The sequence below is a fragment of the Pollachius pollachius genome, assembly GCF_949987615.1.
Source record: "Pollachius pollachius genome assembly, chromosome: 12".
Taxonomy (NCBI): domain Eukaryota; kingdom Metazoa; phylum Chordata; class Actinopteri; order Gadiformes; family Gadidae; genus Pollachius; species Pollachius pollachius.
In genome coordinates this window covers 19,007,353-19,031,230 of record NC_136945.1, presented here as the reverse complement: position 1 = coordinate 19,031,230, position 23,878 = coordinate 19,007,353, and the positions used below count along the sequence as shown (strand labels likewise).

The window sequence follows — 23,878 nt, the reverse complement described above, 5'->3', positions numbered from 1 at the left end:
ATGGGCTAACTGCTCCAACTTTATTGGCCAATATTTCTCAAATGGAACTAAGTAAAACAAATTCTGGCAGATGATTTTTGTGAGGCTTGGTCTAAAGATTTTATGTGGCGATTTTGATGAATTTTTGATTATTTTTGTAGCCTGTGAATCTTTTTATCATGTTTAGCTTTAATATGAAATTGTCGGAAAAGTATGCATTTTTTTATATACAGGTATATATACAGTAAACAGGGTTTTATAAATGCGTCTGATTCTAGAGATTAATATTCTGAAAGAATTTTGAGTACAGGTCAATCTGGTGAGGAGAAATAAGCCTTATTCATGATTATTTACAATAGCGCCACCTTTGGGTGCAGTACCACAAATTTGGGTTTATGGGTAGAGGGGGTTATTGGTAACCATACCTGCAAATTTCAAGAGTTTTCGACTTACGGTATAGGCTGCAGTTTGACCTTTACAGAATTTGAGGGAAAAAAGGGACAGGGACATCTCTAATGGATACCAATTCCAGAAACACATTATTTGAATCGAAATGAAATTATTTGTTGCTGGTTATTAAGCACACAATATACATCGTAAGAAAAATAAAATGCTGACTTCACATTTAAGAAATACTACTGGAAGCGGCAGTTAATTCCAACATCAACATAAGTTGAGCATTTTTTTTCACATGTGAATTTGGATTCGAGTGGCCTAAAATATTTCCGTTGGCCAAGTCCGACCTAAGTGATTATCACTGTTGGCGACACCCTTATTGAAATCAATACAAGAACGCATGGATTAAAACAGCGCTTGTTGTAGTCCAACTTCGGAAAACTGTAGTTACATCCTAGAGTGTACACCTTACTCCCCGTCGCTAAATGACTTCGGTTAGGAAAAGTGGAGTCGAATTAATTTTAAACAGTGCTGTCTTTTCCTATGTTCGAAAGGAAGCACCTTTTCATGTCTCCTTGACCCGATGGCTTTTTCCACAAAGGTTAAGTAAAGGAGGCATAAACGTTAGGAGATTTGACTATTCGTAGAGCCCCCCGGACTGACAGGTGAAGAATCATCGTACCTTGTATTTTAATGAAGGGTAATTGTAACCCGAACAGCTACCACAGCAGGGACGCGGGAAGTCAGTCCAATGGGGGGTGCTGAGAGTCTATATAATGACGTCATAATAAATGCTGCCCAACATCCAGTTTACAGAGACTAGATGACAGGTGACGTCACATTCAGGGTTCCGCTCTGATAAACGCTCTACTGGTGTGTAAAAAGACTAACTCTGCCAACTAGCCACTGTTATTCACAAACGTTAGCAAGTAAACAATGTGGAAATTAGAGTCGACTCGGCTGATACTGTGCTGAATTGCACACACTAACAACATGCCGACAAGCTGATGCGGTCCGGGATTATACACAGCGTTATAACAAGGATTCAGGAGGTTATTTTTTAAGGTTTACAAAGGAAAGTGACAATAAAAGAAAGCCTTAATTTTCATCCAGAGTTACGAGTTGTCTGCTATGAGGAAAGTGACCGTTTCTCCGTCAAGTGAACTGTCCGTCTTTGCTCTTTTTTTTGCCAACCAGTCTGTCCAAAACAGTCTGCGCAGTCATATGCTCCTTAGCTACTGCTTGTGACATAAGCGCATTAATTGGGGTCCTTTTCAATGCCGCCAGCTTGCTTATCGTTTCTGTATGGAAACGAGATTTTTCATGCTCCCGAAACTTTTCACCTGCCTTCCGCCAATTGCCAAACCCTCCTTTTCCAGCACCCTAAGCACCCCCACTTCCAGGGAAACGCCCAGAAATTAACCTCCCGGTCAAGGGGAGGAAACGAAACCTTATTTCTAAACATTCAGACACAACATGACTGCCAAAGCGTTTCTGGAGGTTGAGCTGCGGCTGAACGCGGAGCTCGACCGGTTGGGGTTCGGCCCCCCGGTACGGTACGTGTACCGCCCGCTGCAGTACGCCTGGGAGCCGCACCAAGCCTTCGTCCAGAGGTTCTGTCGGGGGGGCCAGAGTGTCCTGTTCCTGGGGATGAACCCCGGACCTTTCGGCATGACGCAGACGGGGGTGAGGATTTTCACCACATCATTCAATGTTTGGCAGGAATTTCGTGATACATTGATATTTAACTCAGTTTAATTCACAAATTTGTAAGTGCAATATTTTCGGGCGTCAATAGCTCAGCAGGTGGAGTGGGTTGACTGGTAACCGGAAGGTTGCTAGTTCGATCCCCGGCTCCTCCTCGTCATCGCGAGTGTCGAGATGTCCCTGAGCATAGGCATGTCGCCTCACCCTCATTAGTCACCTTGTATCGTTGTCTCCGTCAGGATGTGAATGTGTGTATGCAGGGACGTCCCTAGGAATTCTGGGCCCCCTGACAGAATTCAGTTATGGAGCCCCCCCCCCCCCCCCCCCCCCCAACATATATACATTTTAAATGTTATATATTCATTCACATTTTATAATCATTAAATATTGGGTAATACTGGGTCAAAATTGAGTAGTCATTATAATCATCATGGACTATGGACTAACCAGTCCCTCTTTACCTTTACCCTGCCATTTGGTGTCTTGGAATATTTAAGGTAATCAGGGAAAGTCTTTCCCTCTCCATCGTTGGGCATCTCCTCATCTTCCCTAACAGCAATCTTTCTGAAAATACTTGCCCTGTCATTGTCAGTCAATCTTGCTGGCCACAAACCTGGGTCAACAGAAAGCAGCTGATTTGGGTCTGAGACCAGTACATGTGGCTCATCTGCCTGTGGCTCACATCTGTCTGACATGTCCCTCATTTCAGCCTCACTTGGTTCCTCCACTTCCTCATCAGTGCTGCTTCTACTTAGACTGTCCTCCTTCTCCCCTTCTTCTATTTCAACCTCACTGGTTTCTTCTGCGGGTTCATCATGGCTTGAAGAGGGCCCTGACTCTAAGATACATCATATAATTCAGAAAATGTCTCATAATTATCTGAACATATTGAACAATGTTGTCAACAGTCTATTTGATTGGATTGAGCTGGGCATGACTAAATATGTATTTGTATGTTTTGATTTGCTGCATTAGCCTACAATAAATAGCAGCTATTAATCTAAGGGTAGACTACTTGTAATTTTAGCTGACTTAAAACTTAAAAGTCAGCTAAAATGTACAAGTATCCTTAGTTTAATGTCTGCTAATATTGTAATGCAGCCAATCAAAATATTCAAAATCCGCTTACATAAATGTTAACCCCAAACACTTTTGTTCATGGATTGCACATAGGCTCACCTTCTTGCCTTTCAACTGGGGGGGATAATCCTGGGGATGCATCTGTGCATGACGGCAGTTTTCATTCGCTAATGTCAACAGCTATCATGCTATGTCTGGCAAGCAGTATGGAATGTTGATCATTGCATTATACGGGAGATATTAAATACGCTAAATACGCTCGACTTGTAAAAAAAAAAAAACCTCACGATTTTAACTCTAAAACACATTAAAGTATTATTAATTGATTAAATATTTCTTTCTTCCGTAAGTGACCATGGTATAAAGCGGGGTAATGCCCTTCGAGGTGTCCATTAACAGAAATGAATGGACTTCGCGGAAGCAACCGCGGAGGACGGTTCACGCTTCCACGTCGTCCATTCATTTCTGTTAATGGACACCTCGTCGGGCATTATCCCTTACATATGTCAACAGTACACATTACACCTGACATTTCCTTTTCAGTAGCAATGTAGGCTATTTGTAGATAGGTAGGCTATTGGATATCATGTGAATGGTAATGCAAACGATCTTTTCAGTTTTATCATCCAGTGCAGGCTGTAATTATTTTAGCTACAGTAGTGCTAGCTGCTAGGCTAGGCTTGTTATCAGGTTGTTGGGAAAGTAGAGGTAGGGAATATACCTATCTTGGTAAAAAACTGGGTGACCAACTGTCGACCCCTTTGAGTTCTTTCCTCTCTTTCTTTCCTGCCCTGACAACCTGACTTCTTCATTTCACCGACCGGCATACACACAAACTGACTGACTGACTGACTGACTTCAGGCAGTCTGCACTTGCTTCACCACGATCTGCCTGGCTGCTACTTTGCGCTGCAGTAGCGTGAGACTTGGGCTGTACCAAATAATGACAAATGAGAGGGGTGATAATAGGGTGAAGACTTTCTAATGATTTTGTAAAAATGGAGAAACAAACCACATGTTCATTTAATTTGATGATTTAATCCGAAAAATAAAATTAAAAGAAATATGAATCAATATTTCGCCAAAATGTACTTGCATATAGTTGTAATAATACCAGTGTCCTCTGGGGCGCCCCTGGAATCATCCTAATTTACCCCCCCCCAAGGACGTCCCTGTGTGTATGAACCGTTGTAAATCACTTTTTATAAAATCTTCTAAATGTAATGTTTTTAATCCCTTCTCCAGGTCCCGTTCGGGGAGGTCAGCGTGGTGCGCGATTGGTTCGGGATCACCGGCGAGGTGGGGCGCCCAGCGGAGGAGCACCCCAAGAAAGCCGTCAGAGGGTTCGCCATCACCAGGAGCGAAGTGAGTGGGGCCCGCTTCTGGGGCCTCTTCCGGCAGCTCTGCGGGGAGCCGGAGCGGTTCTTCCGCCACTGCTTTGTGCACAACCTGTGCCCGCTATCGTTCATGGCTGAGAGCGGCAAGAACCTCACGCCCCCGGAGCTGGCGGTGGAGGAGCGCAACGCCCTGCTGGCGCTGTGTGACGCGGCGCTGTGCCAGGCGGTCCGGGCTCTGGGGGTCACCATGGTGATCGGCGTGGGACGGGTGGCGGAGCGTCGGGCGAGGAAAGCTCTGGCTGCCGCCGGCATGGGCGACGTGAGGGTGGAGGGGATCATGCATCCCTCCCCCAGGAACCCTCGAGCCAATAAGGGCTGGGCAGAGGTTGCTATGGTTACGCTGGAGGAACTGGGTGTCCTCTCTCTTTTGACGGACCTGTGACTGTCTGAGTGTACCTGCTGTCTCATCATGGAGGATGTTGGACTCACTGCACTGGGACCAGTGAGCTGTTTTATTCCACAATAGCTGAGCTCTTCTAGAAAGCCTTACTTTTAGCTTAATCTATCTCGATTTCTGACACTAATAGTTAATATATATCAGTGGCGCATTTTCAGATATTTATTCAGGATCGCATTCGCACTGTACCAACATGTACCTTTTTATGTTTTATTTATTTTAGGCGAAAAGAAACTGTGATTATTTACTGGGTTCAATGCCCAGGACATTGTCTCCTAAATTACTAAATAGTTCCGCTTTTACACTAACAGGAAAAACCACTGCATGGGTTTTCTCAAAGACTATATTTATATCTATACTTAAACTTAATTAATTTCCTTTTTTTTTGATTGACCTGTCACTAAGTCACGCCCCCAATCATTACCATGATGAACTCGGACAAACAAACCAGACTAGATAACAAAAACATATGGAGAAATGGCAGCTGTCAGTATATCAAAGCAGGTTTTGGAGAAGTTTATCAGTGAAAAATTATTTTACTTTTGAAGCAAAAAGTTTTGGGTGGGCTTGAGCCCACCCAAAACTTGCCCACCCTATCGTTTCGTCCTCAAATCTAATATTCTACCGTTTTTTCTTTTACACAAGCAATGAGAGGATGGATGCTGTGCGCTAATGAACAGGCTCAAATGGGCTCGTGAAATTGAGCGCAACCTTCCTGCAGGAATCTCTTACCTCTGATTGGTGGGTGGGCGTCTCCTGTTTGACAAAACCAAAAATGAAGCACGAGCGCACCTTACATAGTTTCTGCTGTTTCGTCTGTCCAAGAGGCTAGCTAGTCTTTATCAGAAAATCCACGATTTCCAGCTGTGTTATAACATGACCAGGTAATAATAATAATAATCATCTCACCTTGACATAATCTGTCAGATGTCTATTATGCCTCTTCTTGAATTGCTTCATGTTTTAGTCGGCAGAGGCTTGTAACGGTAGCATGATAAGCATAAGGTGCAGGGAGCAAAAAAAGTTGACATGGGTGCTAATTTTCAGTTGAAAAAAAACGCTGGCATTATATTATCAGCTGAGGGCGTTTTCATTACGCGTTTTCATACAACGTGAGCTAATCAACAAGTAGGCCTACAACATGTTCTAATACTATGAGACTGAAGAAAACGCCCTCAGCTGATAAAAGGTGTGGCGGCAGAGGGGACTTAGTGTCTTGTTTATTTATTTATTTATTTTAATAAGTTACTTATATTAATTTATTTTAAATACACATAAATACACATAATACTAAGGGTCAGAAGTTTTACCAGAATTTTGATTCATTGTCTTTATTCATGCTTGAAAGATTAACATACAGTATTGTTTTTGAAAGGGAATAAGCTGATGAAGCTGACAAGTGACCAATGTTTACTGTTTAAAAATATTTTGAATTAAATGCAAACCCCACTGAATCATTTGCTCTTGTTTCTCTGTTTTGAGATTCACACAGACTAAGCAGTCTTGTTCAAACGTTACAAATTTAGTTAATAAGCTGAACTTGGAAACTGTTTTAAGTTGTTGCAGATGTTATCTCCGCTAATTGTATTAATCTATTTGATAATAGGGTGATTGTAGGCACAATGCTGGTGACAGCAATTCATACAGTTGTTTTGTACAGATAAATATATAAATATTAGCAGGTTCTCAATATAGTAGGCTATTTCAATTTAGGGAGGGCGCGAAAATTGTCTGTCTCCTATAGGGGGAATGACAGAAAATAATTGAGAACCACTGGTCTAGAACATGCTGTACTTGTTGATTAGCTCACGTTGTTATGGCAATGAAAACGCCCTCAGCTGATAAAATAATGTCAGCGTTTCTTTTTAAACTGAAAAATATCACCCTTTTTCTTTTGCATCAGAACAAGATTTTTTTGCATCGGAAGCTTTATAATAATGTATGGGTCCCTGAAAGTGAGACAACATAGTTTAGTGCTACCAAGATAGTGGTCTCTTTCTCATAGAATTAGGCTAGTTCACGTTGCATTGTTGATTTTTTTGCATCGGAAGTTTTATAAAATTGTATGGGTCCATAAAAGTGAGGCGACATAATTTAGTGCTCCCGAAATAGTGGTCTGTTTCTCATATTATTAATCTAGTACATGTTGAACCAATGTGTTCCAGTAACTGTGTAAATAAAAAAAAGGGGGGAAATATGGTCATTTTTGAGTGAAACTTACACAAAGGAAATTTAATATACCTCAAATTTGTTATTACAGTTCACATCCATTTGATTATTCCTTCATCCAAACAGTCTTTTTTCCTTTCATCACTTTTGTGGTTCAGAACTGCATTATTTAGATGACACTGCCAGCTATTGGCTTTAGACATACAACAGAATAGTAACTAAGAAAATAAAGGTCTTGGAATAAAAAAATCTTGGACAGGACAAAATTAAAATCATGGATAATATAATACTGCATAATACTACATTTACAAAAGTGTTGTCTATAGCTCAGATAAAAAGGTTAAGTTCTAAACAATTTATTTATTCTTTAAGAACTAGAGACTAGCCGAAATGTGTTTAATCCTTTCCTCTGGAATGAAATACTCATTGGTATTATGAGTTTAATTGAGGTTAAACTGTTACAAAAGGTCTGTGCTTTTCTGACAATAAACCAGCAGACTGTTCAAAAATATACAATGTGTTGGATTGATAGATAAATAGATAGATTTACCCCCCACCAGAATAAATTCAGGATCAGGTCACCCTAAAATGCAGCAGAATGCAGTGTCCACCAGGGGGCGGTAGAGCATGCGGTTCTATGGCTGCCCGAAGAAGAACACAAAGGAATACAACCAGTTCCTCTGCAAATGGCTGAAATCAGAGAATATAGCCCGACTGACAGATGAAGAATCATCGTACCTTTTCTTTTAATGCAGGGTAATTATAACCGGACAGCTAGCAATGAACCACGGGGAAAGCCCCAGAAATGAACCTCCCGGTCACGGGGAGGAAAACGAAAGCCTGTCCCATATTTGTAAGCCCACCAACAACATGAGCGCTAGAGCATTTCTGGAGGTTGAGCTGCGGCTGAACGCGGAGCTCGACCAGCTGGGGTTCGGCCCCCCGGTACGGTACGTGTACCGCCCGCTGCAGTACGCCTGGGAGCTGCACCAAGCCTTCGTCCAGAGGTTCTGTCGGGGGGGCCAGAGTGTCCTGTTCCTGGGGATGAACCCCGGACCTTTCGGCATGGCGCAGACGGGGGTGAGGAAGTACACATTGAGTATATTAACCACACCATTCAATGTTTTGCAGGAATTTCGTGATCCATAGATAGTTAGATAGATGTTAATATGAACGCGTAGCGTATAATTAGGCTACAGCTGTCGACTTCATGTTAAGGAACAAACGTGAAAGTGCAATGTTTTCGGGCGCCAGTAGCTCAGTAGGTACAGCGTGTTGACTGGCAACCGGGAGGTTGCTAGTTCGATCACCGGCTCCTCCTAGCTGAGTGTCGCGGTGTCCCTGAGTAAGACGCCTCACCCTGACCCGACGAGTTGGCTGTCGCCTTGTATCGTTGACTCCGCCGTCGGGGAGTGAATGTGTGCATGAACCGTTGTAAATCGCTTTCGATAAAATCCCCTAAATTTAAATGTAATGTTTTTATTCCCTTCTCCAGGTCCCGTTCGGGGAGGTCAACGTGGTGCGCGATTGGTTCGGGATCACGGGCGAGGTGGGGCGCCCAGCGGAAGAGCACCCCAAGAGACTCGTCACAGGGTTGGCCAGCACCAAGAGCGAAGTGAGTGGGGCCCGCTTCTGGGGCCTCTTCCGGCAGCTCTGCGGGGAGCCGGAGCGGTTCTTCCGCCACTGCTTTGTGCACAACCTGTGCCCGCTCATGTTCATGGCTGAGAGCGGCAAGAACCTCACGCCCCCGGAGCTGGCGGCGGAGGAGCGCAACGCCCTGCTGGCGCTGTGTGACGCGGCGCTGTGCCAGGCGGTCCGGGCTCTGGGGGTCACCATGGTGATCGGCGTGGGACGGGTGGCGGAGCGTCGGGCGAGGAAAGCTCTGGCTGCCGCCGGCATGGGCGATGTGAGGGTGGAGGGGATCATGCATCCCTCCCCCAGGAACCCTCGAGCCAATAAGGGCTGGGCAGAGGTTGCTATGGTTACGCTGGAGGAACTGGGTGTCCTCTCTCTTTTGAGGAACGAGTGACTCTGGGCCAAGTGTACCTGGAGTGAGAACCGCCTCGTCCTGGTGGATGTTGAACTCACTGCACTGGGACCAGTGAGAACCGCCTCGTCCTGGTGGATGTTGAACGCACAGCACTGGGACCAGTGAGAACTGTCTCGTCAAGGTGGATGTTGAACTCACTGCACTGGGACCAGTGAGAACCGCCTCGTCAAGGTGGATGTTGAACTCACTGCACTGGGACCAGTGAGAACCGCCTCGTCAAGGTGGATGTTGAACTCACTGCACTGGGACCAGTTATGTTTTATTCCCAATAGCTGAGGGAAAAAGCCTTCTGGAAAGCCTTCTTTTTAGCTTAATCTATCTTGATTTCTTACACTAATGGAAAGACAGTTAACACTTTATTAATATATATCGGGGGAGCATTTTCAGATATTTATTTGGAATCGCATCTGCACTGTAAATCTTATGCTCAGGTAGCATAAACCTGCAGGGTTTTCCTTTGCATTCAAAGGGATTTTAAAGTCATTGAAAGACTTAATTTCTTAAATCATGGGTATAGGAACACTAATCTTCAAAAGAGCTGTTTTTTTTGCAATATGTGCATCATCTCGATGCCTTGAAGAGAGGTATACCAACATGTACCTTTTTATGTTTTATTTATTTTAGGTGAAAAGAAACTGCCATTATTTACTGGGTTTGATGCCCAGTATCCACAAGTAGGCATCATGAGAAGATCTCAGTCGCTCTCTAGGACATTGTCTCCTAAATGACAATAGTTCCACTTTTACACTTACAGGAAAAACCACTCCATGGGTTTTCTCAAAGACTATATTTAATTAATTTCCTCCTTGTGCTGAACACAATACACTTTTTCTTTTCACAATTTAATACTATTCAACGTATTTACAAACTTTGTCAGGAAAGTTATCATGTTTTGTTGCTTTCTTTATTTTAAATAAAATATTTTCAAAATGATTTGAATACAGTTGACGATCGATTGCAAAACCCGCTACAGTGTAAATCAGATCTCATGCACAGTTAATAATATTAATAATTTACTTAATGAATCACTCTGGGATGCACTAAGGATGAATGTGATTGCAAGGTTTGTTGAAGAGAAATAATCTTCAGGCAGCTGGTCACAAGGACATGGATATCCAATACCGATGGGAAAGAGTTTATCATAATTTAAGCAAGCCGTTATTCCTCATCAAATGTTCCACCAATGATGATAGGTAGGCCTATCTCTGCAATGTCTCATGGCCAATCACAGTGCGTTCTCTGTGGCCAATCACAGCCCATTCTCTGGGGCCAATCACAGAGCGTTCTCTGTGGCCTATCACAGCGCAGTCTATCTCATTAGCTCTTAATTAAGTTCAGGTTTGTCACTCAGCCCCTATATTAAGGCAAACACGTGGTGTTGTCTTTCTTTTTTGCCTTGGACGGTGGTAAACCAGGTGCAAGCTTGTTCTCTAGATGGTATTTTTTTCACTGCCAAACTCGGGACCCTGTAACCTCCATGGAGCCTGATGGTGTTCTTCTGACTCAACAAGCCGGACAACGTGGTCACCAGCGGAATCTTGAACGACTGGCACCGCAGTGAGCAAACCAATACTATTCCTTATTAGCTTGTTAAAGCTATAACCTGGGTGAAGGTGAATCGATTTGTTTGGGCTGTTATCTTCAGGTGAGCCGTGTTGTCGATTACTAACCCGCATACATGGGCCCAAAACTTCTCTGCTGATTTTATTATTATTATTTTTTTTACAAATTTCAGAATTAAAAAAAGCTTAATTCGGAACATTCAGGTTTATGTAATTGCAGAAGCTTAGTCTTGGAGTATTATATTAATATGAAATTAGCCCAGCTTCCCCTCCCGCGAACTTCAACATGCTACTACCACTGTTGGCGAACATGGCCTTGCTGATTGTGATGTTTTCAGTGTTGTGTTGTGTGTTCTGTACACTGTGCCTGACTGACTTGACTTATGGGGGGGCCCCTTTGGCCCCCCTATAACGTCTGTCACAACGATAGTGGTAGACCTGTGGCCGCGATGGTTTTGAGACGTGTGGCCGCGATGGTTTTGAGACGTGTGGCCGCGATGGTTTTGAGACGTGTGGCCGCGATGGTTTTGAGACGTGTGGCCGCGATGGTTTTGAGACGTGTGGCCGACAATGGGGGAATAATTGGATCCAAGAGAAATTGTCGCAACTTTGAAATCAACCAGGAATGTCAACAGGACAAATGTTGACAGCTTCCCCCAAGTCAACATATTTTGGTGTTCTAAACAACTTGTCAAGCTCGGCTCACAAACTCCACTGGTTAAAGGACATCCTGTGCAAGGCTGCATTTCATTCTGTGCCTACCTCTGCATTTGATTGGCTGTCCTGCTGGCAGGGCTGTTTGTACAGGCCGCTGACTGGTTTGTAGGGAAGGCATCACTAGTCCAACGTAACATTCATGAGATGTGCTTGCAGTTATGCTTAAAGGTTAGTGCTGTGCATTTCTAGTTCTGTATTAGTAGACTGATGGATTGTCTTTTTGAAATTACTTTATTAACTAGAAACATCCTCACTGGCAAATTCAGCTGCTTCAGTACACTTCACTTCGAAGTTCTGTGTGTAATTTGCATATTGGAAGATTTGTACCATAAAGGCAAGTGAACATTATGTAGAGATTCACTGAATATCTTGATGGTAAGACTTAATGTATTGACCTTCATATATGTTTTTTACCAGGCATGGCTCATGCCTGGTAAAATCATGAAGGTACTTGTAAACACAGAGTGGGGCAGCATTTATCTGTAGTAAATATCTGTTAAGATGCGGTTTCATTGGTAACATTTGGTGATTCTGAATCTGCATTGAATAAATGTCCAGGTTATTTTAAGCTACAATCTACTTGAAACGCTAAGCATTGGGACTTTGGAAATTCATGTTTTTTAAGTTTGCCCAATATCAAATAATGAAGGCATTCCTCATTGATGGTACAGTCTGTATCCTGAGCATCTATACCCCTGAATGAGCAAGAATTCAACTTCTCCTCAAACGGTATGTCTAAAGTGTGATAATGCCATTTTGTGTTTCAAATTTTGACCTATTGTCTATTTTGTCTATTGTAACTGTTTGATCTTTCGCAGATTTATCCATCGACTGGTTGTCTTGTTGAGGATGATGAATCCGGTTGACGCCCCTCCTGGAAGCTAAGGGCCACTTCCATGCAGTGCATGTTAACGGTGTTTTAAAGGAGTAAATCAAAGTATCTTTAGGAGCTCAAGGACGGGAGGCCAGGTTCAGTGGTCCTAATGGATGTGGAAGGGTATGATAATGGAAAACAAATTGTTAAATTTCTCTGCTTGATAGAATGTGACTCTTTTTGAGACTAGCTACACTTGTATTTATTAACAAACCTTCTCCTTCACTAGGTATAGGTTCAGGATTGGTTTTGGGTCAAGTTTACCCTTTAAAGCGCATAATAGAAATTGATGCATCAATGCCCAATTTCCAAGTGCGTAGACTACACGAGTCATCTGCAGGTGTGGCAGTGACTGCTTGTGTTAAGACGGTCTAGTTTATCCCCAACTTGGTGGTACCAAGTTGTCACTGATACATGGGGTAGTGGCTATGGTAGTGTCTATGGTAGTCTACTCCCAGCCGGATGATGATTGAGCAGCTGCTGCAGGCGGACCAGTGTGTTGCACTGACACTTAAAGCTCAGCTTGACCTGTACTAGCTGGTCACAGAAGGGACTGGTACTTAATATAGCAGGGAGCTTTCAGTTCACCTTCCAATGGGAAGAAACCCACGTGAGTAGTCGGCTTTTTGTATTCTCTCGTAAATGTAAGAATACGGAGTTGCCGAAAAGTACATCAACACACTGCTAAATGTAGCCTTGTTCCTTGTGTCCTGACCAACAGGTACCTGGCCGGTCGCAGCTTCACCAGGTGGGTGGGAACATGGTCCATGGAAACAAAAGGCGGCGTTTCATGTGTTGAAACTGAAGTCGTAGGTTCTGGACCTCCACCGAGTGTCTGACCCATGACATGAAGTCTGCCATGGTGCCGTCAACAGCGGACCTTTCAGAGTCGGAATTCGCTGGTGGACACCAGGGCCCAGTCTGCAGAGGGCTGTGGATCCTCCAGTGACGAGTTGCTGCTTCTTGTTTGCTGCGAGTGGGAATAAATGTATTGGATAATTACACATGTGAATACTTCAATAGTGATCAGTGTTTGACGTCATTGTTGTGGAATTTTCACAAAATAAATGGGTGCATAAAATATGTTGGCTTCTTGACATGCAGAGTATTTTCCATTGCAAACAGAATTTATCAAAGTTTATTCTTCGCATCTTCATTTGTCTGAAGTCTCCTTTTTGAGAACAGCTGTGCTAAGTATCAGCTTCAAAGGAAGATACTTTGAAATACATGACATCACAATTCATGATTAAAATAGAAAGTTGGAAAGATGAAGGCTTTCAGTAAACTGGTTCCTGCATCACCTCCTTCACGTATAAATACATCCCTGGTTAAAGGTGCGATTTAGCGTCACTAATGCAAGGTAACTGAGGCAGGCTATGGTTAAGTATCTGGCTGTACCATTCCCTCCTGAAACCAGACATTGTGGCGTAAAGGACAAACTCTCCTCTCTCATGTCTTCACCTGAATGGGGTGGTTGCAGGTCAGCAGTGGTCAAAGTGCCCAGGTGATCTTCAGTTTCTTTAGGACCTGAGATGTTTATTGGAAGATCTGTGGGGAAAGTCATGAAAAATGGCTACAATACAGCAGACTGCAGGGATTTATGCATAGATTTATGTGTGGGTATTGATACACCAACCGGGAGGGGATTGATACACTAACTGGGCGGGGATTGATACACTAACTAGGCCGGGGATTGATACTTACTGGGAGGGGATTTTTACACTGACTGGGCAGGGACTGGTACTAACTGGGCAGTGCTGGAGTCAGCCAGGAGGGATCAGGTGTTGAGTCATGGTTGTCCTGCGGAGCAGAGTCTCCCAGAGAACAGTTCAGGTCAACTTGTCTACTGGAGTGGATGCAAGCCCCTGGAAGTGCAGGCCAATTAGTGTCTGAACTAGCCCTTTACCTAGACCTGTTTATCGTTCCCTGGACACGTAAACAAAACGGTTTGTACGTGATTGGATATGATGTGTTATGTAATGATCACGCTTTAACCAAATTCCGTCTGTGTAAGACGATCACACACCGTCACTTCTTCTGGGTTTCAACACAGAAGCACCACATGCATACACACATGCACACTTTTGTGCGAGTAAATTAAATGGTATTCAGACAGCTGGCAGGTTTATGCTATTAATAATTTTCCAGGGGGACTTTAAATACGTAAGTATACTGCCTCGCTGCTGCTACTGAGAAACACATTGTGCAACAACTAGAGCAATAGCAGCACATTCATGTATCATGTTTGAGCCTTTCCGAAATGGGAGATGTAGTCTATACTCTGAATCGCCGCACATTAGTATGTGTTATGCATGTGTTCTGCGGGACTACGTCTCCCATGAGAGAGTGAGCGCACTGTGTTGGTACACAGTCCACATGCTACAAATCCCTCATCTGACTGGATGACCGCTCAGTTTATATGAACGCAACCTCCAAGGCATATGCAGCCCAACATTTAATCAGACTTTCCTTCGCACCCTAAGATCTACTCTTCAGGTAAGTTCTGAAAGGTTGTTCATGAAAGTGACAACTTTGTTAATAGCTCAATCTGTCAATAGTCACAATTATAAGAAAGGAGAACTATTGTTACATCTAGGATATATTTAGTTTACATTATAATGTATGATGACAATTTATTTTAAATGTTATTTTATTTGAAATATAGAAACTTAATCAGCCATTTCGTTGAAGGTGTGAACATTCATTGCAGTGAAGTTTTTGGGGATTTTTTGGTATGATTTTCGTTTTTTTAATCATTTTATCTTCAAGAAGAATGGCCATTGTTACATTCAGCAGTGAAGTACATCCTCTGAACAATAGAACATATCCACTATCTGTTGGATACCTTTAGACTGTTGTTTACCAACACCTTGGAACTGAGACCCCCACTACCATGACCCCCAGCATCATGACCGGCAGCATAGCAGCCCTAGTGTCATGTTTCGCCGCCTATTCTGGGCTGGCTGGCCACCAGAACCCGTTAAAGCATCTCGGTGTTCTCCCTCTGGACAGCAGCATGGGGGAACTGGCCATGCGATTGATACACTTACTGGGCAAGGATTGATGATTACTGGGCAGGGATTGATACTGCTGGGCAGGGATTCATCCACTTTATAGACAGGGATTCATCCACTTACTGGACATGGATTGATACATTTACTGGGCAGGGATTGATACTTACTGGGCGTGGATTAATACTTACTGGGCAGGGATTGATACTTACTGGGCAGGGATTGAATCACTTTATTGGCAGTGATTGACACTTACTGGGCAGGGATTGAATCCATTTATTGGCAGGGATTGATACTTACTTGGCAGGGATTGATACTTACTGGGCAGTGCAGGGGTCAGCCCGGAGGGAGCAGATGTTGAGTCACGGTCGTCCGTTGAAGCAGACTCTGGTCTCACCCAGAGAACAGCTCAGGTCAGGACAGCTTCTTTCCACTGGAGTGGATGCAAGCTCCCGGAAGTACATCCTCTGAACTATAGACCATATCCACTGTCTCTCAGAAACCTTTAGACTGTTGTTTACCAACACCTTGGAACCCAGACCCCCACTACCATGACCTCCAGCATACCAGTCCTAAGTATCATGTTTCACCGCCTGTTCCTGGCTGGCCTGCCACATGAACCCCTTAAAGCATCTGGCTGTTCTCCCTCCGGACAGCACTATGGGGGAACCGGCCAGCGTGGTGTTCCGTAACGTGGGCCAGACGTACTTCCCTGAGACCAGGGTGGACTGCCACTACAGCATCTCCTCCCAGCACCCCTGGAGCTCCAAAGACTGGGTCGGCCTCTTCCAGGTGAGCACAACGCACGCGGGAGGCAACTCTCCCTTTAGTTCTCCTGGTTGTCTTTGGTGCTGTGGTGTGACTGTTCTGGGGTCTGTGGTCTGACTGTTCTGGGCTGTGGTGTGACTGTTCCAAGCTGTGGTGTGACTGTTCCAAGCTGTGGTCTGACTGTTCGGAGCTCTGGTGTGACTGTTCTGGGCTGTGGTGTGACTGTTCCAAGCTGTGGTGTGACTGTTCTGGGCTGTGGTGTGACTGTTCTGAGCTGTGGTCTGACTGTTCTCAGCTGTGATGTGACTGAAGTCTTCGGTCTTACTGTTCTGGTGGTCTTCTGGGGGTCTTCCAGGTGGGCTGGTCCTCGGTGAAGGACTACCACACCTACACCTGGGCTGTGGTCCCTGAGCGCCGCTCTAAAGGGGTCCATCACAACTGCTGTGCCGTCTTTCAGGGTAATTAGTTATTAATTCTCTAAAGTAACATTATTTTATTTGCATATGAATTCTTTTTTCTTTGCTAGTTAGGGTTAGCCAATTCTATTTCTAATAGATTCATCACAGATTCGTAGATTCATAATGGTTTTACATGTTAGCGGACCCTGTTAGCTGACCCTGTTAGCGGACCCTGTTAGCGGACCCTGTTATCTGGCCCTGTTAGCGGACCCTGTTAGCACACACTGTTAGCTAACCCTGTTAGCTGACCCTGTTAGCGGACCCTGTTAGCACACCCTGTTAGCGGACCCTGTTAGCACACACTGTTAGCTAACCCTGTTAGCTGACCCAAGTAGCTAACAGAACGCCCCCTGGTTCCTGAGCAGCGTTCTACCTGCCCCGGCCCGGCCCCGCCCAGTACCAGTTTGTCTACGTGAACGAGGGCGGGTTCGTCTGGGCCCGCAGCCCTCCCTTCACCTTCTGCTCCCCCGAGCCGCTGGACGACCTGGAGACCGTGACGGAGGAGCGCGACGAGGAGGAAGGAGAGCGGGACGAAGAGGAGGAGGAGATGCTCCTGGTCGTCCCCAAGGCTCAGCTCCTCAAGGTTAGTTGGACCGTTAACCGGGCCTTCACAGAACCAGTTGACTGGGTTTGTCTTCGCTGCTGGCCAATGAAGCGGTTACGAACCCCGCCTCCAGCGACATGATTGGTCAAAACCAACATGAAGTGAAAGAAAGTGAACCGAGTGAGGCCTATCTTCTGGTGTGTAGCAGTACTGCATCCTCCTCAACCGGTCGGTCCTCCCCGTGCCTCCCTCCTCCCCAGAGCCAGCTGGACGACAGTCTGAAGGGCCAGCAGGGCATGAGGCTGGAGCTGGAGCTGTCCCAGAGAGGCAAGGACGAGGAGACGCAGAGACACGAGGCGGAGCGGGCCGAGTGGGAGCAGGAGAGGGCGTCCATGCAGAAGGAGATCTCTGAGCTCCGAGCGGACGTGGGCCAGAGCCGTGACAAGCTGAGGAGGGTGGAGGGAAGGAACAAGGTACAGAGAGACCCACGGGAGAGGGAATCATGGGACCCCGTCAGACGTTACGTTGGTTGCCGTAAATGACTCGCAAGTTATGAGTACAGTCTGCCCAATGGTGTGTAGAATGCAGTGGTTATGTGTTGTAGTGGCGCAAACACAAACACACACACACACACACACACACACACACACACACACACACACACAATAAGACACAGATGGACAGACACACACACACACAGACCCCCCCACACACACAGACCCACACACACACACACACACACACAGATTAGACTACGGATGAATCAGTCATACAAAGTGAAAGCACCAGCCCGTCACACATGAGGGGTAACGGACCGACTGTGGCAGGATGTGCAGGAGACGGGAGACAGCCTGTCCTCGGAGCTGACGCAGCTGCTGTCGGAGAAGGAGGAAGACGAGCAGCGGATCAGAGAGCTGGAGGAAGACGTGCAGGTGCTCAGCGACTGTGGGAGGGAGACGGACACCACCCTGGAGAGGTACCCGTGGCGACGAGGGCCTCTAGTACCTCACAGAGCGTCTCCTCCGTAGAACCAGCTCTACTCATGTACTGTGCCTCCTCTGTAGAGCCAGCTCATGTACTGCTTCTCCTCTCCCCCATCAGGATGAAAGAGAGGGTGAAGAAGATGTGTGACCAGCTGAAGTACGAGGAGGAGAAGAGGAAGGCCGTGCAGGTATATGAAGGCTGAACTGTTGGCGTAGCAAATGAAATGGTCCCACTGTGGGTCCAGGACCCGGCAGCAGATTTTAAACTAGCAAAACCACCTAGAGAGTAAACTACAAAACAGAGCCTCAAAAACTACAAATACTATTAAAAACTATTACTACCACAGACAGACTCAACCATTAGTCTTAAAACCGATTGTACACGTTTAGTGTATTGTGTGAGTTATATATTGTTTGATAAAAGGAATTTTATAGTTGGTGTATTGTATGATAAGTATGAGTTAATGTATTGTATGATAAGTAAGTTAGTTATACTTGATAAAGGTGATACTACTATGATAAAGGTACTGTTTGGTTAGTGTACGCATTGCGAGGCAGGCGGAGAAGGTCAGCCTCAGAGAAAGTACTTCACGTTTCTACACCACCTCTGCTGACGGTGTCCCTGACAGGTGGAGCAGCAGGCGGCGCTGGCGGCGGCGCGCTCGCTGCAGGAGCGTCTGGAGGCCAGCGAGCGCGCGGGGGAGGGCCTCCGGCGAGAGCTGGGCGAGCTGGGGCTGCAGCGGGGGACCTCCCAGGGGGAGCTGCACCAGACGCGGCTGCAGGCGGCCCGGTTCACCCTGCAGCTCTCGGAGCAGGAGCTGGCCTTCAAGGAGGCCCAGGCCAGCTGGGCCCAGGAGAGGGACGCCTACCGCAAGGCCGCCCAGGTGAGGGGGGCGGGGAGACGGCAGGGTTTAGTTTACATGGAGGGCGTTTAGCAGACCCTTTTATCCATAGCGACTGACAATAAGTACAGCAGAGTTAACGTGTTAAGCGTCTCTCTGAAGGTGGAGCAGAGTTAACGTGTTTAGCGTCTCTCTGAAGGTGGAGCAGGGTTAACGTGTTAAGCGTCTCTCTGAAGGTGGAGCAGGGTTAACGTGTTTAGCGTCTCTCTGAAGGTGGAGCAGGGTTAACGTGTTTAGCGTCTCTCTGAAGGTGGAGCAGAGTTAACGTGTTTAGCGTCTCTCTGAAGGTGGAGCAGAGTTAACGTGTTTAGCGTCTCTCTGAAGGTGGAGCAGAGTTAACGTGTTTAGCGTCTCTCTGAAGGTGGAGCAGAGTTAACGTGTTTAGCGTCTCTCTGAAGGTGGAGCAGAGCTAACGTGTTAAGCGTCTCTCTGAAGGTGGAGCAGAGTTAACGTGTTTAGCGTCTCTCTGAAGGTGGAGCAGAGTTAACGTGTTAAGCGTCTCTCTGAAGGTGGAGCAGAGCTAACGTGTTTAGCGTCTCTCTGAAGGTGGAGCAGGGTTAACGTGTTAAGCGTCTCTCTGAAGGTGGAGCAGAGTTAACGTGTTTAGCGTCTCTCTGAAGGTGGAGCAGAGCTAACGTGTTTAGCGTCTCTGAAGGTGGAGCAGAGCTAACGTGTTTAGCGTCTCTCTGAAGGTGGAGCAGAGTTAACGTGTTTAGCGTCTCTCTGAAGGTGGAGCAGGGTTAACGTGTTAAGCGTCTCTCTGAAGGTGGAGCAGAGTTAACGTGTTTAGCGTCTCTCTGAAGGTGGAGCAGGGTTAACGTGTTTAGCGTCTCTCTGAAGGTGGAGCAGGGTTAACGTGTTTAGCGTCTCTCTGAAGGTGGAGCAGGGTTAACGTGTTAAGCGTCTCTCTGAAGGTGGAGCAGAGTTAACGTGTTTAGCGTCTCTCTGAAGGTGGAGCAGAGTTAACGTGTTTAGCGTCTCTCTGAAGGTGGAGCAGGGTTAACGTGTTTAGCGTCTCTCTGAAGGTGGAGCAGGGTTAACGTGTTTAGCGTCTCTCTGAAGGTGGAGCAGGGTTAACGTGTTTAGCGTCTCTCTGAAGGTGGAGCAGAGCTAACGTGTTTAGCGTCTCTCTGAAGGTGGAGCAGAGTTAACGTGTTTAGCGTCTCTCTGAAGGTGGAGCAGAGTTAACGTGTTAAGCGTCTCTCTGAAGGTGGAGCAGAGTTAACGTGTTAAGCGTCTCTCTGAAGGTGGAGCAGAGTTAACGTGTTTAGCGTCTCTCTGAAGGTGGAGCAGGGTTAACGTGTTAAGCGTCTCTCTGAAGGTGGAGCAGAGTTAACGTGTTAAGCGTCTCTCTGAAGGTGGAGCAGAGTTAACGTGTTTAGCGTCTCTCTGAAGGTGGAGCAGAGCTAACGTGTTTAGCGTCTCTCTGAAGGTGGAGCAGAGTTAACGTGTTTAGCGTCTCTCTGAAGGTGGAGCAGAGTTAACGTGTTTAGCGTCTCTCTGAAGGTGGAGCAGAGTTAACGTGTTTAGCGTCTCTCTGAAGGTGGAGCAGAGTTAACGTGTTAAGCGTCTCTCTGAAGGTGGAGCAGAGTTAACGTGTTAAGCGTCTCTCTGAAGGTGGAGCAGAGTTAACGTGTTTAGTGTCTCTCTGAAGGTGGAGCAGAGTTAACGTGTTTAGCGTCTCTCTGAAGGTGGAGCAGAGTTAACGTGTTTAGCGTCTCTCTGAAGGTGGAGCAGGGATAACGTGTTAAGCGTCTCTCTGAAGGTGGAGCAGGGTTAACGTGTTAAGCGTCTCTCTGAAGGTGGAGCAGAGCTAACGTGTTTAGCGTCTCTCTGAAGGTGGAGCAGAGTTAACGTGTTTAGCGTCTCTCTGAAGGTGGAGCAGGGTTAACGTGTTTAGCGTCTCTCTGAAGGTGGAGCAGAGTTAACGTGTTTAGCGTCTCTCTGAAGGTGGAGCAGAGTTAACGTGTTTAGCGTCTCTCTGAAGGTGGAGCAGGGTTAACGTGTTAAGCGTCTCTCTGAAGGTGGAGCAGGGTTAACGTGTTAAGCGTCTCTCTGAAGGTGGAGCAGAGCTAACGTGTTTAGCGTCTCTGAAGGCGGAGCAGAGTTAACGTGTTTAGCGTCTCTCTGAAGGTGGAGCAGAGCTAACGTGTTTAGCGTCTCTGAAGGCGGAGCAGAGTTAACGTGTTAAGCGTCTCTCTGAAGGTGGAGCAGAGTTAACGTGTTTAGCGTCTCTCTGAAGGTGGAGCAGAGTTAACGTGTTTAGCGTCTCTCTGAAGGTGGAGCAGAGTTAACGTGTTTAGCGTCTCTCTGAAGGTGGAGCAGAGTTAACGTGTTTAGCGTCTCTCTGCAGGTGGAGCAGAGTAAGGTGGAGCAGCTGAGCCGGGAGGTGCAGTGCCGGGAGGAGTGGCTGCGGGAGGAGCGGAGGGAGAGGGAGGATCTGGAGGCGGTCCTGGAGAGGCAGAAGGAGTGCAACAGGGTGAGCCCGTCAACATCCGGTGTTGACATCCTGCTGGGTGTCAACACCGGGAAGGTAAACCCATCAAGGGTTTTAAAATAGAAGCTGCTGTACGCCACGTAGACCTCCAGGAACTCCGCTGGCTCATATTACGCATGGAGAAATCCCAGGGATTAAACGTACGATAGTGGTATCCATTAGCGTATTGACAACAGCCAGACGAGCCATGAGGGTGACACAAGTATCCCGTAAACATTTCCTGGTACCGCGTTCATGTGGATCGCCGCAGCATGAGGACGGTCCAGTCAGACCGGCTCGGATTCCCCCCCCACTCCGGTCCCGATGAGAACGCGTCGTGTTGTTTATCATGTTGCATCTAAACTCAGCATCGCTGCCCCCTGCAGGCGACGCTGGGCGATGTGAAGCGGGAGGCGCAGGAGCTGAGGGCCCAGCTGAGGGCCCTGCAGAAGGAGAGCGAGCCGCAGCACGCAGAGAGACAGGCAAGGGCCCCCGCTTTATTACACGCCTTTATAAGGGTCCAGGAATGTGTCTATGGTGATAGGGCGATAGGGTGCTGGTTTGTTGGGACAGTCCTGTATGAGTGAGAGTAAGTCATGCTAAAGGTGTTTTATAGAGCTTGCTGGTGGGTCCCGGGCAGCAGGATGGCATCTCGGGTCAGCTCAGCCTTTTCTCATTAAATGTTCTTCCTTTCGTTAAAATCCATCCATCACACATGGTGCCGAACTCCCCTTACCCACGGTACGGCTGACGTCGTGGCGGACAGGACCTGGACGGCTACGTGTGTCACCTGGAGCAGAGGCTGGGCATCCCCCCTCGCTGTGAGTGTTTTACCCCCCCCTCCCCGACACCTCAGCTCGTGGAGCGGTAGAAACACACGGTGGTAACGCTGCTGTCCCCTCAGCCGACGGCGGCCGGCTCAGTCCGGACGGGTCCGGAACGCCGGAGAGCCCGGGAGAGGACCAGGATCCCCGGGACACGGACGACGCTCCCGACGCGGAGACACAGGTGGGGTGAGTGTGTGTTTGGGTGTGGGTTTTTCTGTGTCTGCGGGTGTGTGTGTGTGTGGCTCTGTCTGGGTGTGTGTGTGTGTGTGTGTGTGTGTGTGTCTGTCTGTGTGTCTGGGTCTATCTCTGTGGTGTGTGTGTGTCCTTGTGTGTTTGCGGGGGTGTGTGTGTGTGTGTGTGGCTCTGTCTGTGTGTATGGGTCTATCTCTGTGGTGTGTGTGTGTCCTTGTGTGTCTGCGGGTGTGTGTGTGTGTGTGTGACTCTGTCTGTGTGTGTGTGTGTGCTTGTGTGTCTGGGTCTATCTCTGTGGTGTGTGTGTGTGTCCTTGTGTGTGTGTGTGTGTGTGTGTGTGTGTGTATTTATGCGCCACAACAACACATAATTCGCTGCTTACTGCAGAGTCAGTACTCATAGTACTAGGGTTATTAATACTCAGTGTAATTAATAGTTAATGCTCAGTGTTATTAATACTCAGTGTAATTAATAGTTAATGCTCAGTGTTATTAATACTCAGTGTTATTCCCCTCTTCTGAACTATGTTATATTTACTTCATTCTCGTTTGGTGTCTCTTGGAACCTGAATGGAAGAGCAGGAGTCTGGCTCTGAGGTCGCGGAAGTCAGACCACTGGCTGCGCCTTAACGCCTCGTCTGCTGAGGTGATCCCCCGAGCGACCAGTAGAACCACTGGTTTGAATCCCCCCCCCCCCAAACACACACACACACTACAGATAGAGCGCTGGCTTACAGAAAGTCCTAGCATAAGCACTAATTTTCTGGATAACTTCTGCTTGGGGATGCTCTGACAGTAGAATAGCTAGTTCTAAGATGCAACATGGAATGTCAAACAGGCTTGTCATGTATGTTTTAAGTTCTGTTTCTAAGAGTCTTAACACATTATTCTGTCCCTCTACAGATCGTTGACTGGCGCCCTCTTGTGGTGACATTGAGAACTGAGGGTTACTGATCATCTCAGTTAGAATCTACTCTAGTCATGTATTCTGGGGTACTGAGATGCAGTGAGCCAGTAGAAGTGTGTATATTATACCTTCGTACTTTGAATGTCTTAAAACCAAATTATCAGAGCTTTTGAACATTTGTGTGCGACTTAATTTTGTAGAATAAGTAGGCACCTTTGAAGTTGGATCAGTGTTACATCACACCTAACCGTGAAGAAGCAGACGGTAGAGAAAGAGACAAGTCTTGTTGGTTCATGTCTTAAACTTCAATGTATGTTCAGGTTATATGATGCTTTGTGTAATTTATAATGCAAGTTTTAAACTTCGATGTGTTTTTAGATTATATGATGAGTTTGGTAACATGTAATTTTTTAGGATGCTACTCATGACTTCTGCATGTGTGTGAATTCTGGTACAAGTGTGAAATGAGTTGTTGAATTGTGT

General features: G+C 46.4%; 3 protein-coding genes across 3 annotated transcripts; all 3 read left to right on the top strand.

Moving 5' to 3' along the window:
- Positions 1-1,851: 1,851 nt before the first annotated feature.
- On the top strand, positions 1,852-6,399 carry LOC307083470 (single-strand selective monofunctional uracil DNA glycosylase-like; the record flags this gene model as incomplete). Its single annotated transcript, XM_079747373.1, has 2 exons — positions 1,852-2,061; positions 4,408-6,399. 2 exons carry the CDS (start codon positions 1,852-1,854, stop codon positions 4,939-4,941), a joined length of 744 nt encoding a protein of 247 aa, XP_079603499.1. The 3' UTR covers positions 4,942-6,399.
- Positions 6,400-7,795: 1,396 nt separating this feature from the next.
- Positions 7,796-10,108, top strand: LOC307084309 (single-strand selective monofunctional uracil DNA glycosylase-like). The gene is made up of 2 exons (XM_079748640.1): positions 7,796-8,205; positions 8,621-10,108. Exons 1-2 carry the CDS (start codon positions 7,906-7,908, stop codon positions 9,152-9,154), a joined length of 834 nt encoding a protein of 277 aa, XP_079604766.1. The 5' UTR covers positions 7,796-7,905; the 3' UTR covers positions 9,155-10,108.
- A 5,891-nt stretch (positions 10,109-15,999) lies between these two features.
- On the top strand, positions 16,000-23,542 carry LOC307084237 (calcium-binding and coiled-coil domain-containing protein 1-like; the record flags this gene model as incomplete). Its single annotated transcript, XM_079748524.1, has 13 exons — positions 16,000-16,131; positions 16,463-16,565; positions 16,931-17,148; positions 17,370-17,582; positions 17,937-18,085; positions 18,211-18,280; positions 18,722-18,976; positions 21,348-21,473; positions 21,857-21,952; positions 22,237-22,291; positions 22,375-22,478; positions 23,051-23,134; positions 23,392-23,542. 13 exons carry the CDS (start codon positions 16,000-16,002, stop codon positions 23,440-23,442), a joined length of 1,656 nt encoding a protein of 551 aa, XP_079604650.1. The 3' UTR covers positions 23,443-23,542.
- Positions 23,543-23,878: the final 336 nt, after the last annotated feature.

Excerpts from the sequence above, each read along its gene's own strand:
- LOC307084309 (XM_079748640.1), top strand. The coding sequence starts at position 7,906 with ATGAACCACGGGGAAAGCCCCAGAAATGAACCTCCCGGTCACGGGGAG. Across the intron at positions 8,206-8,620 it reads TCGGCATGGCGCAGACGGGG|GTCCCGTTCGGGGAGGTCAA; the intron begins GTGAGGAAGTAC and ends TCCCTTCTCCAG.